Raw genomic sequence first — 14054 nt, 5'->3', positions numbered from 1 at the left:
TAGATCATAAAGACGTTGGTAAGCTTATTTGAATTAAGCCTCTGGGAAACATGCCCATACTCTTGGAATGTGTTGGGAATTTTCTGTCTGTGTACAGCGCAGATCCCCTTAAAACACAAGAAAAAGTGGACAGCTACATCAAAGAGAAAATTGTGGCATGCAAAATAGTTCTGATTATTCACATCATAAACTTGGAGTCCAGCTAGTGTCCTCTAAACGCATATTTGTGGCGGTCATAAAGGAGCTTTGGCTTCTTCATGATGTGTTTGGAGTGTTTTACTTAGAAACAGTGCAGACCAAGAACACATTCAGAACGTTCTTGGGAACATCTTTTAACTTTAAAGGAGCTGTAACATTATCACCCCACAGAGTGCGTGACTGCTGCAGATGAGAGAGGCTGTCCTCAATGCTATCATAATACTCAAGAGTTAGTCTCAGGACTGCATGCAAAATGTCTGTAAGGGACAGGCAAGTATCAAAGTACTTCAAATCACTGAAAGCTTTTGGAAAGTCTAACTCTGCCTCCTGGGCACCGAGAATGCTGCTGTACTTACTATCTTTATTAAAAACGGCACCAATCAACCAAACACGCCAACCTGCCTGACTGGAACAAGTTGTTCAGAAAGGTGACAAATGCCCCATCCCTCAAAACACTCAAGCTCGAGTTGGACAGAGCTCTGGACAACCTGATCTAGTTGAAGATGTCCCTGATCACTGGACTAGGTGACCTTTAAAGGTGCTTTCCACTTCAAACTATTCTACAATTCTATGATTGAAGCTCTAAAATGAAAAATGTCCTCCCCCTAATGCCTACTGCTTGGGAACAGTGATCATACATAAAGTTTATGGACTAACGTTACAGTTTTGTCACCTCCTCGCTTGAGAAAAGATTGAGATAAAAAGAATTTCATTAGCATAATGGCTTTCACATCTAAAGCAGTACTTAAAATGTCCTCATAATATGCCATACATTCACTATCCCTTACTGAGCCACTGTATCTTTAATCTTTAACAAGTTAATTGTGGCTGAAAATAAATTACACCCTTAGCACATTTAGGAGACAAATTCATAGCAGTTGACTTAACCTGTAATAAGACTCATAAATAGGCACTCCATCTGCTTCTGCATCAGCAGTGAAAGCCTTCATGACTAAACCTAATGTTAATAACCATGTCTCGTTAATTATCACTTGTTGTTAATGAAAAAAGTGATGACTATTTCAAACTTCCAGACAAAGGTCCCATCACTCAATGTTAACCTGATTATTTAATTTACACCTTTCATCACAGCATTTAGATCTTCAACTTAAACTGTAATTTGTAATTTAGACACCACACTTCTTTGAACACACACTTTATATATGGAGATAGTGCTAAGCCACTGAATTAATTAGAGTGATTGTATCTGTACCGGAAGGCAGGCAGCAGCAGCTCTCTGGTTTAACAGAAGGGATACTAGATCTGAGCGAAGACAAGACTAGACCTCAGACTGTAGGGGACATTGCTTTCCTGGCATGCTGGCACTTGGCCTTGGCTGAGTATACATGCTACCTCCTTCTCCCCTGGGGGCAGGAACTGCTCAGTGTTTGACTGGGATTGTCACCGAGGCAGGCAACACAGCATGGCTCTGTATGCACATGCCAGTGTGTGCCTGTGCAGGGTGTTCACTGCTCACATAGGCTGAGGAAGGGAGCTGAACCTTGTAAGTCAGAGGCATCTGTGACGGGATTGGTTTGCACATCCAGAGCTCACCCAGAGTGGTCCCAAAGGCATGACTGCTTCTTTTGATGAGAATTTCAGGGACTATTGCACTGGCAGAATATCTTCCAATAGGCGTTCTCAAACACTTATGAAGAATTTTCTTCAATGGTTCGGATCATTTAAAGATCTGATGTATCCAATGATTCAAATTACCCCATTTTGAAATGGTTCTGATTTGATTTTTAAGTACTTTCCAGCTGAAATTTTAAAATTATATTGCTTGATTTATAATTTGATATTACACAGTTAAGAAGTTTTTCCTTCATGGATGGATGTGTGCTTTGTAAGTTTAAATCTGGTTTTAGAGTGTGAGTTTGACTATCCTTACAGGGGGTTCTCAACTCTGTTTCCATAAACCTAACACAGGATTCCAGGCATCAGTTCAAATCATGGATTAAAAAAAATGAACATTCTCTGTCAGCTGTGTTTTAAAGATACAGGGTGGCAGAGGAAGATAAAATTTAAATGACTACTCAGGGTGTTGTCTGTCATTGGGTTGGTCATTTCTGAAGCACTGCTGTTGTTCAGCTTATAGGAGGCTTCATGGCAGCCAGCTAATATTCAGTATGTCTACAGATAGAAATGTAACTGAAACTGCATTACCAGTTTGCTGTTTGCATTATCAGAGCTGGTCTCTTACTGGGATTTATATACATTTATCAAAAATGAATCTTGAATGGCACAAGTCCCACTGATAGCTGTTACCATTTTACTATTTTCCAAGCTATTCTTATGATAACTATTCTAAAATTAATTTGTACAAATAGCCTGGTGTTTCTTCCTGTACCTCAGTTCATCAGCTTTATTTTCATTGATCACTTCTATGGACTGTTCCAAAAAAGTACACACACACACATGCATAAGCAATTTCAAGTGTATTATTATATCAGCACAGAGAAACTTTCTATTTCAGTCACCTTAATGGATTAGGTTAATTGAGCAAAAGGGGAATGATGAAGCCATCCAGCAATGAAAAAGAACAGAGCAAGGAGATTCAAATATCCCTGCTGCATCTCTCGTGCAAGGGCTCAGTCAAATTGGTTCTGAGAGAGCTGGACAGACTCTAGATTTGGATAGAAAATTCTCTCTAAAGCTGTAAAAAAAAAAAAAAATCTATCTGGATGACAAGACCATTAAACAGGCAAAAGAATCTCCTTGTTTATGCCACTGTAATCTTAATCATGCTGAAGAAATGAAAAGAAAATGACATTGCTTGAAAATAACTTAAATTACAAAAGATTTGATACGCAGAACTAGAGTAGTTCCGAATTGTGTATTTTCCTACTGGCAATTAGAAAATCTTTAGACAACACTGCCATTAAAAGTTTTCATCCCTGTCAGAGAAATGAATATTTTGTCACAGAAAGATTGAAATTGTGCCTAATGAGATAGTGAAGAGATTGGGGAATTTCCTCAAGTGCTGATTAACAATTTCATGTAAAAAAACCTCCTCAAAACCCAAACAACAGATGGTAGAGAATTATTTTTTTCTGATACAAGTCATTCATGTGAAGAACAAAATAATTTTGCCTTTTTTTTTAACCTTGAGAAACTGGGACTTGTCGCTTTTGGTAGTTATTTGCTTTTTAGATCAAATATCACACCTTTTGCATATTAAACACACCTCTTGCATATTCAAATTAGGAGGTAATCACTGAAACAACTCAAAGCTCTATGGACTCAAATACCCAGCCAGAATATACCACTGCAATGAATTGAGTACTGTTGCCAAAGGAATATAGAATAACTTCTTGCAAATCTAAACTTTTAACAAACTTTAATGAGTCAAAATAATTGGCCCACATTAAAAAAAGTAATTATAAAAATGAACATTGACAGCCTATAACAATTACTTCAAAATCAACTTAATCTAACTATAAAAATATTTATAGACTTTAAACTAATATTTTCCAGTTAAAAAGAAAACTGCATAGCAATAAAGTCAATGTTCTGAGTTTTCCCAGGTTTAAAAAGAGGCGAAGGACTTGGCACCTTTGAAAGGGCCAAAACGTTCTGCCTGCAATACCCACTGCTCATGTTTTATTCCTCCGAAGTAAGAAATGTTACTCATGTTATCAGAATGCCCAGCAAATTTCCTTGAGGATTAACAAAAAAAGAGCTCCATATTTTATTTTGTAATACACAAGGAATACAGAAAAGATTAAATTCAAGTTCAGGAAGATATTACTGCTAACGGGATTTTTGTTTTATTTTGAAAGACCTATGCTACAGAATTGTTCATTCCCAGAGAAGGAATACGAAATGAACACAATGTTATTCGACAAAACAAGCTTGTAACTTGTAGGATTACTAGAGCTGCCCTGTACAATCTGGGTCTTAAAACACATGGTGTTCTTTGGCAAACAGACAAGATTTCAAATACTATTTATCTTCAGGGATGAAACCCTTTGGAAGATGAATGTTCATGTTGTGTAACATGAAAGGCAGAAGAAGGTTCTCAATATGAAAGTGGTTAGCTGGAAATCCAGTGATGGACAGTACAATTATCCAATTAGACATTAACAAAGAAGTGAGTTGTGCAATACTTATGGCCATTAACTACTTCTTTGGAAAGAAGAAATCTTCCTGAAAAGTCATTGCTCTAAAGTGTCTTCAATCGTGCTGAAGGCTGTCAGCCTCGCTAGTACAGTTGCCTGGAACAAAGGAAGCTTGGGCTCAATTTCTTAAGCCTAGTCTGTTCAGGGACAGGATGCATTCTGTCCCCATGTGGTACATACCCCATTGGACCAATAACAAATGAGTGTCAGCAGACTAGAAGAAAAATCATTAAATAGAACCCTGACATCATAACCTAGTGATTACAGTAGTCAGTATCTTGGAAAGGGAAGTCTGGGGCAGTTGCTTGTTCTACGTCCCTTTTACACATTTTAGATGAAGCAGGATTGAGTGGGGGGGGGGGGGGGGGGGGGGGAAAGAAAAAAAAAAGAGAAGAAAGTAGCTCTGGAAGCACCTGTGAGGTGTTCTGAACTACCTTAACCCTTGTTAGTACAGGTCCTGGAAGAGTGAGGTCCAGTTGTTTGCTCCTAGTTTATGTATTAGTACTACAGAAGCAGTAATAGAATCATGTTCCTGGCAATCACCAAAGAGCAAGAATCTCAGTGGCAAGAAGTTTTTGCAACTTATTTCCCCCTTCTCAACCACTGTGTTTCCTCCCTGGCAACATGCACACAAGAAAATGTTAGCATTGTGCATGGATTCTGAAAGCACTATGAAAGCTTAATCAGATCAGTCCCTAGGAAGACTCTGTGGCTTTATCTAGGACCAAGGAGAAAGAGGCAGACAAGGGCTTGAGCACTGCCACTTACTGTCACACACAGATAACTAGATTCCTGGTATGCTTTTAGCTCAGGCCAACTTGCATTACTTCACACAGACCTTGTCACAGTTTGGGTTGGGACAGGACAGAGACCATTCTCTGTGGGTAATGTGAATGGAGCCACCTTGGGGTTTTGCCCTGTGAAGGGAGAGACTTCAGCTGTCCATAAGAGATCCATGCCATGCCTGCTGGGGCTGTAGAAGCACATGTGTGTGCACATGAAATGTATTCTTAGTTACCTGCTGAATGGTTTGAAAGGCTGGCGTGGGGTAAGAAGTCTTGGTTTGGCAGAATCTCAAAGCAGAACAACTTTTAAATTGCACAACATTGTAAAAGTTACTCAGAAAGTGACCTTAAAACATTTATACCATTATAATATTACTGAATTATCCCTATTTTGTCATGCATATGATGTCAGCTACAGCACACTGCTACACTCCTATATGAATTGTTGATTCACATAGCCCTGTTGAGGACCACAGATTCTCATCCTAAACTGACAACTGCCTTTTATAACTGTTAAAAAGATTGGAAAGATGGGAAATAAATGCATGCTATGCTATTTATTTTTCCTGTTCTTCCTGGTGCTCCACTAAGTCACTTGGCTCCTAGGCATTAACAGCCACAAGTAATTGTTTGCTAAAATCTATCAACATGGAAATAAACTACTCAGTGGTTTAACCCTCTGCAACCAGAAAGAATTATAGTTGAGCATTTTGAACAGAAAGCCCCTTATTTTGTCAGTTTAATGTCACTGTGGCATTGGGAACAATATAAAGACATGGTGAGAGACAAGATCCAGTCTCTCTCCTGTAAACCAGCTCAGCAACATCACATTTTTCAAATCAGAGCTCAACAGAACTGAAAAAAACCCACAACAAAAACCCCCAAACCAAACAAAATCCACCACCAAAAAAACCCAAACTGAAAAACAACTTACCTCCAGTATATGAGAATACCCACAAGAATCACTAGACAGATAAAAGTCAGGGCTGATACGACCACAAGTGGTATAACTGTCTTCTTCTCTGATTCCAGACTCTCAGCTAGACCGATACGAGACTCATGGCTACTATTACTTGCCTCTGCAGTCAGAGAAAATTGAAACAGTCCATGTTTAAATTCTGAGAAATGCACAGCACGAGTGAATGTGTCTTAAAATGAACCTACTTAATACCACTTACCTCTGTTTTTTACTAGGTACTGCAGATAGTGTATACATTTGCAAACCAGCTTACAGAAAATAAGCAGATAGAGGGTAAAGCAAAGTGTTCAAGCTTATGTGACTCGGCCTTCCAGCAGTGGAGACTTCTCTTTGTAAGAATAGCAGATTGTTGTTAAAATATAGGAGAAGAAAGTTTTTTATTTTCATCTGTTTATTAGCTGAAAGCCATCTGAGTTAAAGAATCTGAATATATAATATTGGAATGTGTAAGAACATTTTGATATTAAACTGTCACTCATATAATTCAAATCAATTCTCTGGCTAATAGTTTAACGGGATTTTTTTCCTTTACAGTATTCCCTATGTGCTTGCCATGTTGCAGTTAAGCCTTCTGTATTTTAATAGGTTGTCCATTCTGTAACTCTTCTTATAGATACATCCTGCTTCATTTGAAGCAGTACTTCCTCTCCCAGTTATACTGGAATCAGAGTTAAATATCCTTCCTTCATCTTTACAGGTGATTGAATTGTTTAGATATTGTCTAGATTCACATTTCTGTTGACCTTGTAACTCTGGATGACAGAAATATTTGGGCATAGAGTCTGTACAAAGATTAAACCAGCATATTTTATAAACTTATTAAATGAGGGAACAACACAATAGTGGATGAGACCAATCCTGCATTTTAAACTTTGGTCACACCTCAAGAAGTAATCATTTTGAAACTGTGATTCTGGCACAAAATGATTCATTCTTTTAAATCTGTGTAGTAAATCTGTGACAATTACGTGAGTTAAAACACAGAAATAAGCACTTTTGCACTTGTTAGAATTAAACACCTAGATTTTCTAAGAATGTTTTCTGCCTTTGTGAATAGTTCTAATTCAATTAACATTCTGTATGGGAGCAGAATTTTGCTGCCCAGAAATCAGCAGTACTTGACTGGGATTTCATGAATACAAAGCATTCTGATAAAAGGGAGGAGGGAATGGAGTTGGATCTGAAAAAAATACCCCAACAAAACAAACAAAAAATCGCATGTTCTAAATAGGGTGTCAAAACCCAAGTAGCTTCACACAGTATAGATTTCTGGGCAGCTCTCTGCTTGCTTCCATCTTATTGAGTTTAGGGGCTTTCAGGGGATTATATGCAAAAAGGTCTAAGTTCTGATCTTGCAGGCATCTTCTTGGTTTTAGTTCAAAGTACTCTTAACACCCAAATCAATCACTACTTTTTAAATCCTGTAGCTCAGTGGGCAAAGTGATTGCAGGCACAAGTGGCTTCTGAAAAAAATTCTGTGCCCGTGTTTCCAGCGAGTTGGCTAAAAACTGTATTTCCTATTGATTTCAGAAGAAACTGTGTATATGCATGAAGGATCAGAATACAATCCCTTTGAAGCATTCACACATGCTTATCCGATAACTCTGTTCTAACTCATAGTGTAAACCCCAGGGCTATCTGTGTGGTGACAGGGTTCCTTCAAACTGCATGACCAAACCAGGTCTCCTTGTATGGGGAATGAAGACCAGGCTTCTCCTGTAACAGGGGTTTTCTTGCCTACTTCGCCATCAGTCCGGTGATGGCAGCTGAAAAGGAAGTCTCATCTATGGGAGATTTCTTTGCTCCCTAATGATTGATGTGTTTGGACTCTGCATTTTTCCTTATGTTAATTTCTCTTACAGGTTTTTAAGTTGAAAGGCTTATGGAGAAAGCCCTAGTTCAGAACAAGCATAAATATGCATCATCAACTACAAAGAAAAGTTTAAATGACAATTATTTTCTTCTGTAAAGGTCACAAGAAGACATTTCATCGCTTTCTGAAGAATTCACTGCAGTGTATAAATGAGTCCTTATCTGAGATTTTTGGGTGGGTTTTTTTGTTTCATTTCTTTATAATTGAATTAAGCAAAGATGTCTTTGATTTACAGGAGACCATGTTAGACATGCTCACATTGAATTTTCATTTTATTAAAAGACAATATTTGGCACCATTTATTGGAAAAAAAATACTGTACATGAAATGATATTGTGTAGTGTCTTTCAATAATACCTAGAAGACAAACTTTGCCTGTTGTACTACTCCTACTCCTACTCCAGTCACGTGTAATCCATTTTGATTAGTAACAATTCAAATTACACCCATTATGTAAACTGTAAATCTTTATGGTAATGCTCATTCTCTTCAGACATAAAATTTGAGATACTGATGTTCTTTTTTCATATTTTTAAAGAAATGTTATTTTGCACAATGTAGTAACTACTTACCTACCGAACTAATTCACTTACTGCTTCACTTTTATAGCACCTACCTTGTTAGGACACCTGCTAATTTCAGTATGTCTTCTTTTATTTCTTTTTTAAAATTTTTATTTTCTGTATTTCCTGCTCTATTAGCCCCAGCTACAGAGTGTCGGTTTCCCACCTTTTTGTATTAGTATTCTGTTGCTTGTGAGTAACACAACCTCATGTGATCTAGCTGTGTATTTGTAGGATTGGAAGTAAAATTTCCTGTGCTCTGTGGATTCCAGTCCAAGGATTAGTTGAATGATACTGCCCTCTACAGATGCTGTGATTACTTCATGAAAATTCAGTTTAATTCCTAAAATGCCAATTTAACCTTGTTTCTTAGTGGTTTTTTTTCAAACATCATAGATGGTTTCTGACTTTACTCTTGGATTTTCAATACTCTAACAAGAGACAATGCAAATTATATGTCTGAATACTTCAGGTTTTCCACAGTGCATTTTTAAATTACAAAGGAAATGCTCTACCGGGTTTTTGTCTATGTGAGGTTCGGTTTTGCCTTCGGACCTTATCCTTGGAATCACAGATCACAAATACTCTCACTAACTTTATGAGGACTACACAGGAAAATAGCACTAAATATAAGCAGGTACAAGAGAATCTGGCTCTAATGTTTGGGAAATATGCAAATCTGGCACAAAAAGTGCATCTCACTGAAATCTGAGGGTGGCATACATAGGAGGAATGAAAATGAATGTTTTTATGAATTAAGATGAATCAGAATCAAACTGAAGCATCTTCTTCCTTGCTCAATACATCTTGGAAACACACACACACACCAAAACACGAGGAAATTTGCTTCTCTAAGTTAAAAACCAGAATCTGAGAGGTATGTTTCCTCTGGAAGTGGCATGGTTTCCTCTGGTGTATTTCCACAAGGGCAACACTTGTCTTTGTACAGACAACCTATGTCCCTCTTAAACCTTTAAAACTAAAATTAAACAATTAACATTGAAACAAATTCTGATTTTAGATTGTGCACTGCCCAACTTCTGCTGACAGTACACATCTATCCAAAAGCAGAACATGAATCTTCTTACTGAAGAATATTTCAGGTGCAGTTTTAAGTAGCCAGAAGTAGGATTCACAAAATAGCCAGCTCAGCATGCACCCCCTGTTACCCAGTGCTTCCTTAATCACACCCACTAGCACTGTTACATTCTCCTTTTATTATACGTAGATAAACCTTCTCAATTTCTATGGCACAGATGTATCCCCTCACACCTTTCCGTGGTATTCATTAGACTTATCCATAACTAACCTGCCTCAGAGATGTTGAATACTGATGGGTGATCGCTAGTAACAGATGAGGCTGATGACTGTGATGATCCAGGAGTTAATTCTGAGTTACCTGCTTCAACTGCCCCTTCAGTGTCTCTCTCATTAAGGTCAGGAAAACTGAAATCTGTTGAAGTTTCATTATCATTAAGGCTATCTGAGGTACCTTGGCCAGAACCACTTTCTTCATCACTTGTGAAAACAGCCCAAGATTTGGACTCTGATGTGTTTTGCAATGGAACACTACCAGTCTGAATGTGGTTCTCCAAAACTGTCAGGTCGTTGTGCTTCTTGGGTATCACGCTTGCTGTCAAAGGAGGTACTGATGTGTAATTACTTCTGTCCGTGGCATGGTTTATCTGACTGTCTGATGCAGCAGATGAAATTTTCTCTTCTTCTTCTTCAGGTTTCTCAAAATGTGAGCTTATAATTAGGTTACTCTGATCTTTGTTATTGTTTACCTTGGTATTCTGTTCCTCTACTACCATATCCTGAGTTTCTCTATGGGAAGTGCATGAGATACAGTTACTTACAGGGAAGCCATCGTCATATTCATCATAGTCATCCTCAACTACAGAAGGCCACAAATCAGTACTGGACATGACACTGGGAGATAACCCAGAGGATTCTCTGGAAGGAACCAGCAACCTACTCAAGGTTATGGGGGTCTCAGTTTTGGGAGAAACAGCCGTAACAGAAACACGTACATTTGGTAAAGGAAGAGTGTGGTGAATGGACATGTCAGAATCAGAAACAACTGCAGGCACATGAACAGGATCAAAACCAAGTGTAGAACTCGAAGAGACACTGGCAGCCTCACTTCTTTCAAAAATACTTGAAGAGATACGACTGTCTGCAGGAGTAGCTACATGTGGTAATGTATCACCTGTTAGACTGGGAGTTGTTACAGCATTCACTGTTGGGGGGGGAAAGGCTTTTGTATTCTCTAAACTTGCCAGCTGGAATGAAACATCGCTACTGTACAATGAAGGCATAACCTGCTGAACATCTTCACTGTTAACCAAACTGGATGAAACGTATTCCTCACTTGCATAAGAAACAGATAAACCTTGAAGTGACGCTGTGGGCTTACTAAAAGTGTTTGACAACGTATCAGCAACGGAAGGTGCAGGTGTAGAATGCAGCATGATTTCAGTTGTAGCAGAACCTGGTGCCATTTGATGCAATATTTGGTCAAGTGTAGAACTATCTTTATGAACCCTGGAGCTTTCAGCCAATATCGGATCACTAGGCACAGCGACAGCCGTGTTAAGCAGAGCGCCATCACCAGAAGACTGGAAGAAGGATTGCAGTAATGCTTCATTACTTAATGCAGCTGAGGTCTCATAAAAGTAGGGCTGAGTCGAGGATAACATTTTGCTATAAGCAGGGGCAGAGAGAGCTTGATCTGAGCTTGCACTAAGCACAGGTTTAAGCAAAGTGTCATCAAAGGCTGGAGTTGTAACATGCAAAGGCTGAACGGAAAGGTGATTTTCTGCAAGTTTACTAACATCACGATCAAATTTCTTAGCAGTGGGAAAAGCAAGAGAGACTGGAAGGATTCCCTTTGTGCTAGAAACAGGAAGTGAGCTTTCTTGCAGAGACGTATTCTGCTTAATTACATCATTATTAGAAACAGATGTAGAAAGTTCAGGTACCGTTTTACTTTCAGCACTGGAAGCCATTTCACTTAAAGAAGAGGAAATTTGCAGTTCTCGCTCATCTCCATATATAACATCACCTTTTTGAAGCATCTTATTAACATCACTAAACCCAGATGATTCATAGGTAATTTCATCTACAGAACCAGGAGAAGAAATGTTAAGTACTGTCAAGGTATCTGTATCAGGCAAAAGGGACTCACTACCAGAGTATGCTTCAGACCAATCCATATCACTAGACAGAGAGCGCGTAGGCTGCAGCAAAGTATCAGCTTGTGATATTACAGAGGAAGGTTTATGCACCAGTACATTGTTATAGCTGCTAAATAAAGGATCTTGATGAAATACGTCAACAGAACCATGCACAAATTCTGCGGAGTCATAGGAAACAGTAAAGCTTTGGAGGGAGCCCACATTACTAGACAAAGCATAAGGAAGTTCAGACATTGTAGATAGTACATGCATTTTTAAATCACTGCTGGATGGTTCAACTTGAGAAAATATGTGAGTTCTATTATGACCAAATATCAGTGTCTCTGAAGCAGCATGAGTAGTCTGATGTGACACCACATCAGCATATTGAGCAAGGCTTGGCTGTATTAATGTGTCACCCTCTGCCAATGTCAAAGAAGCATGCAGGGACACCTTATCACTTGCAACAGCTGGAGTAGCACTTTGCGGAAACATTTGAGAAACTGTATACAGACGGTGAAACATTTTACTACTGGAGGAAGCAGAGGAATATGTAAGCAAAGGTACATCATCATAGGAAGACAGGGTGGGTTCAAATGACACATCAACACTGGGAAATACAGGTGTAGCATGCAAGGTCACATCACTATCTGATGTAGCAGGGGTAGTGTCGAGCATCTGAGAGTCAAACAATAAAGGGGTGACTAGAGGAAACACTTCACTACTGTAGGAAGGTTGAAGAGGTATCTCACCATTATAGACTGGTTGAGTTGTCTGAGAGAGTACCTCACTGGCAGCAGAAGCAGAACCATATTCTCCAGAGCTTGAAGAGATAGAGTGAGATGATAATTCAGCAGAGGAGAAAGCAAGGGTAGAATAATGTGGCAATTCTAAATCCGCATCTGAAGTGTCTTGTGAAACCACTGGGCTGCTGGAATAGGGCACTGTTGCTGGCTTTAATCCCTCTACATAAGCATCAGTGTAACTGGTCTGAGACAATTGCCTGCCCTCCGATGTATCAACAGATGGAGTTGTCAGATCTGTAGTGTTATGAAACCAAACGTTTCCATCTGTGGAAGAAGTATGCTTTGGAGGCTCATCAGAGCTCGAGGGTGCTGCACCTTCTGAAACATACTTAACGGAGCCTTGGGAAAGAACATCATGCATGCTTATATCTGGGCTTCCTGAAGGAAGGGTGTCTTCTTGGGAGGTCTCCTCTGTAACCAGCTGTGCTGAAGAAGTGGTAAGAACTGAACTCCAAAAGTCATCAGACTCCCGATGAGGTTTAAAAGGAGACAGTAAGAAATCTTCGTCACTCTGGCCAGTAGTGGTTATTCTTGTTGGTTCAGTGCCTGAAGAAAGGTATATGTATTCTTCTTCTATGCCTTTGGTTGAGTCAATGCGTTGAGGAGGAGTTCCAGTAATTGTCTGGGATTCTGAAAAAGGATCTTCCTCTTCCTCAGAAATTTCACTAACAGGTGGAGAAGTAGGGTAATAAACTGCTTTGAAAACATCCTCCTTACCACGCAATTCTTCTTCTCTTGTTAAGTATCTAACTGTTTTAGCTTCACTGGGTTTTGTCCCCATTTTTTCTTGACTGTAGCTGGATGTAGTCACCTGGAAATCTTTCTTCATTTGGTTTATTGTACTGTCAATGCTAGGAATCACTGCAGTTTCTTCATCCACCTCTGTTTCCTTTTCATCAACTTCATCCTTTGAAAAAAATATCATAGCCGAAGACAATTAAAAATGTAGACACTGTACACAAACAAAAACCAAAACTGCAATAAGATATTTTCCTGGCTCCACAAAAACAAGAGAGGCAAAACAAGACAATGCTCGAGAAGACTGTTGGTCTTAAAGCACAATATTTAGCTGCCAGGTATCCTCTTCTCTCTTGAAAATATTACTTATTTGCAATACAAACAAAAAATCCTGTGTCACAATTTCTTAAAATTGTGTTGCTTTTTCTCTGAGAGACAAAACCCACTCATAGTATTTATTCACTTTATTTAAAAAGCTCCACCTCTTTCTTAATAAAATGTGATGTGTATGCAGTACACATCAAAGAAAAAATGGTTTTGCTATCAGAATGTCTTAAAGATTTGCACTAATATCCTGGTGTTGATTAAATTGTAACACTAGCAACATTTGTAGTATGTATTTATGATCTGTCCTTAAGATTTCAGGATGGTCAGCATGATTGTAACAGTTTCACAAGTATTGTGATACCATCTAGTCCCTGTTGTGTTCCTTTGTTTGCTAAACATGAATGATGACATTTAATCAAAAATCTGTTAGAGTTTTGATTTTTAAGGACAGATCAAAAAAAAAAAAATGAAAAAGTTGCATAAAC

At 38.7% G+C, this 14054-nt stretch overlaps 1 protein-coding gene across 1 annotated transcript in view; it reads right to left on the bottom strand.

The window, feature by feature from the left end:
* The window catches only part of PTPRZ1 (protein tyrosine phosphatase receptor type Z1), a gene marked incomplete at both ends in the record, with an annotated part of 137346 nt that overhangs the window by 24258 nt on the left and 99034 nt on the right, over window positions 1-14054 (bottom strand). The window contains 2 exons of the mRNA XM_084279246.1: window positions 6039-6183; window positions 9829-13411. Coding sequence (XP_084135372.1) covers window positions 6039-6183; window positions 9829-13411 — 3728 coding nt within the window. The remainder of the gene's footprint in view (window positions 1-6038; window positions 6184-9828; window positions 13412-14054) is intronic.

Source organism: Gallinula chloropus, assembly GCF_964237585.1.
Source record: "Gallinula chloropus genome assembly, chromosome: 1".
Lineage (NCBI taxonomy): Eukaryota > Metazoa > Chordata > Aves > Gruiformes > Rallidae > Gallinula > Gallinula chloropus.
The sequence above is the reverse complement of the archived record's forward strand: the minus strand, read 5'-3'. Positions and strand labels throughout refer to the sequence as shown.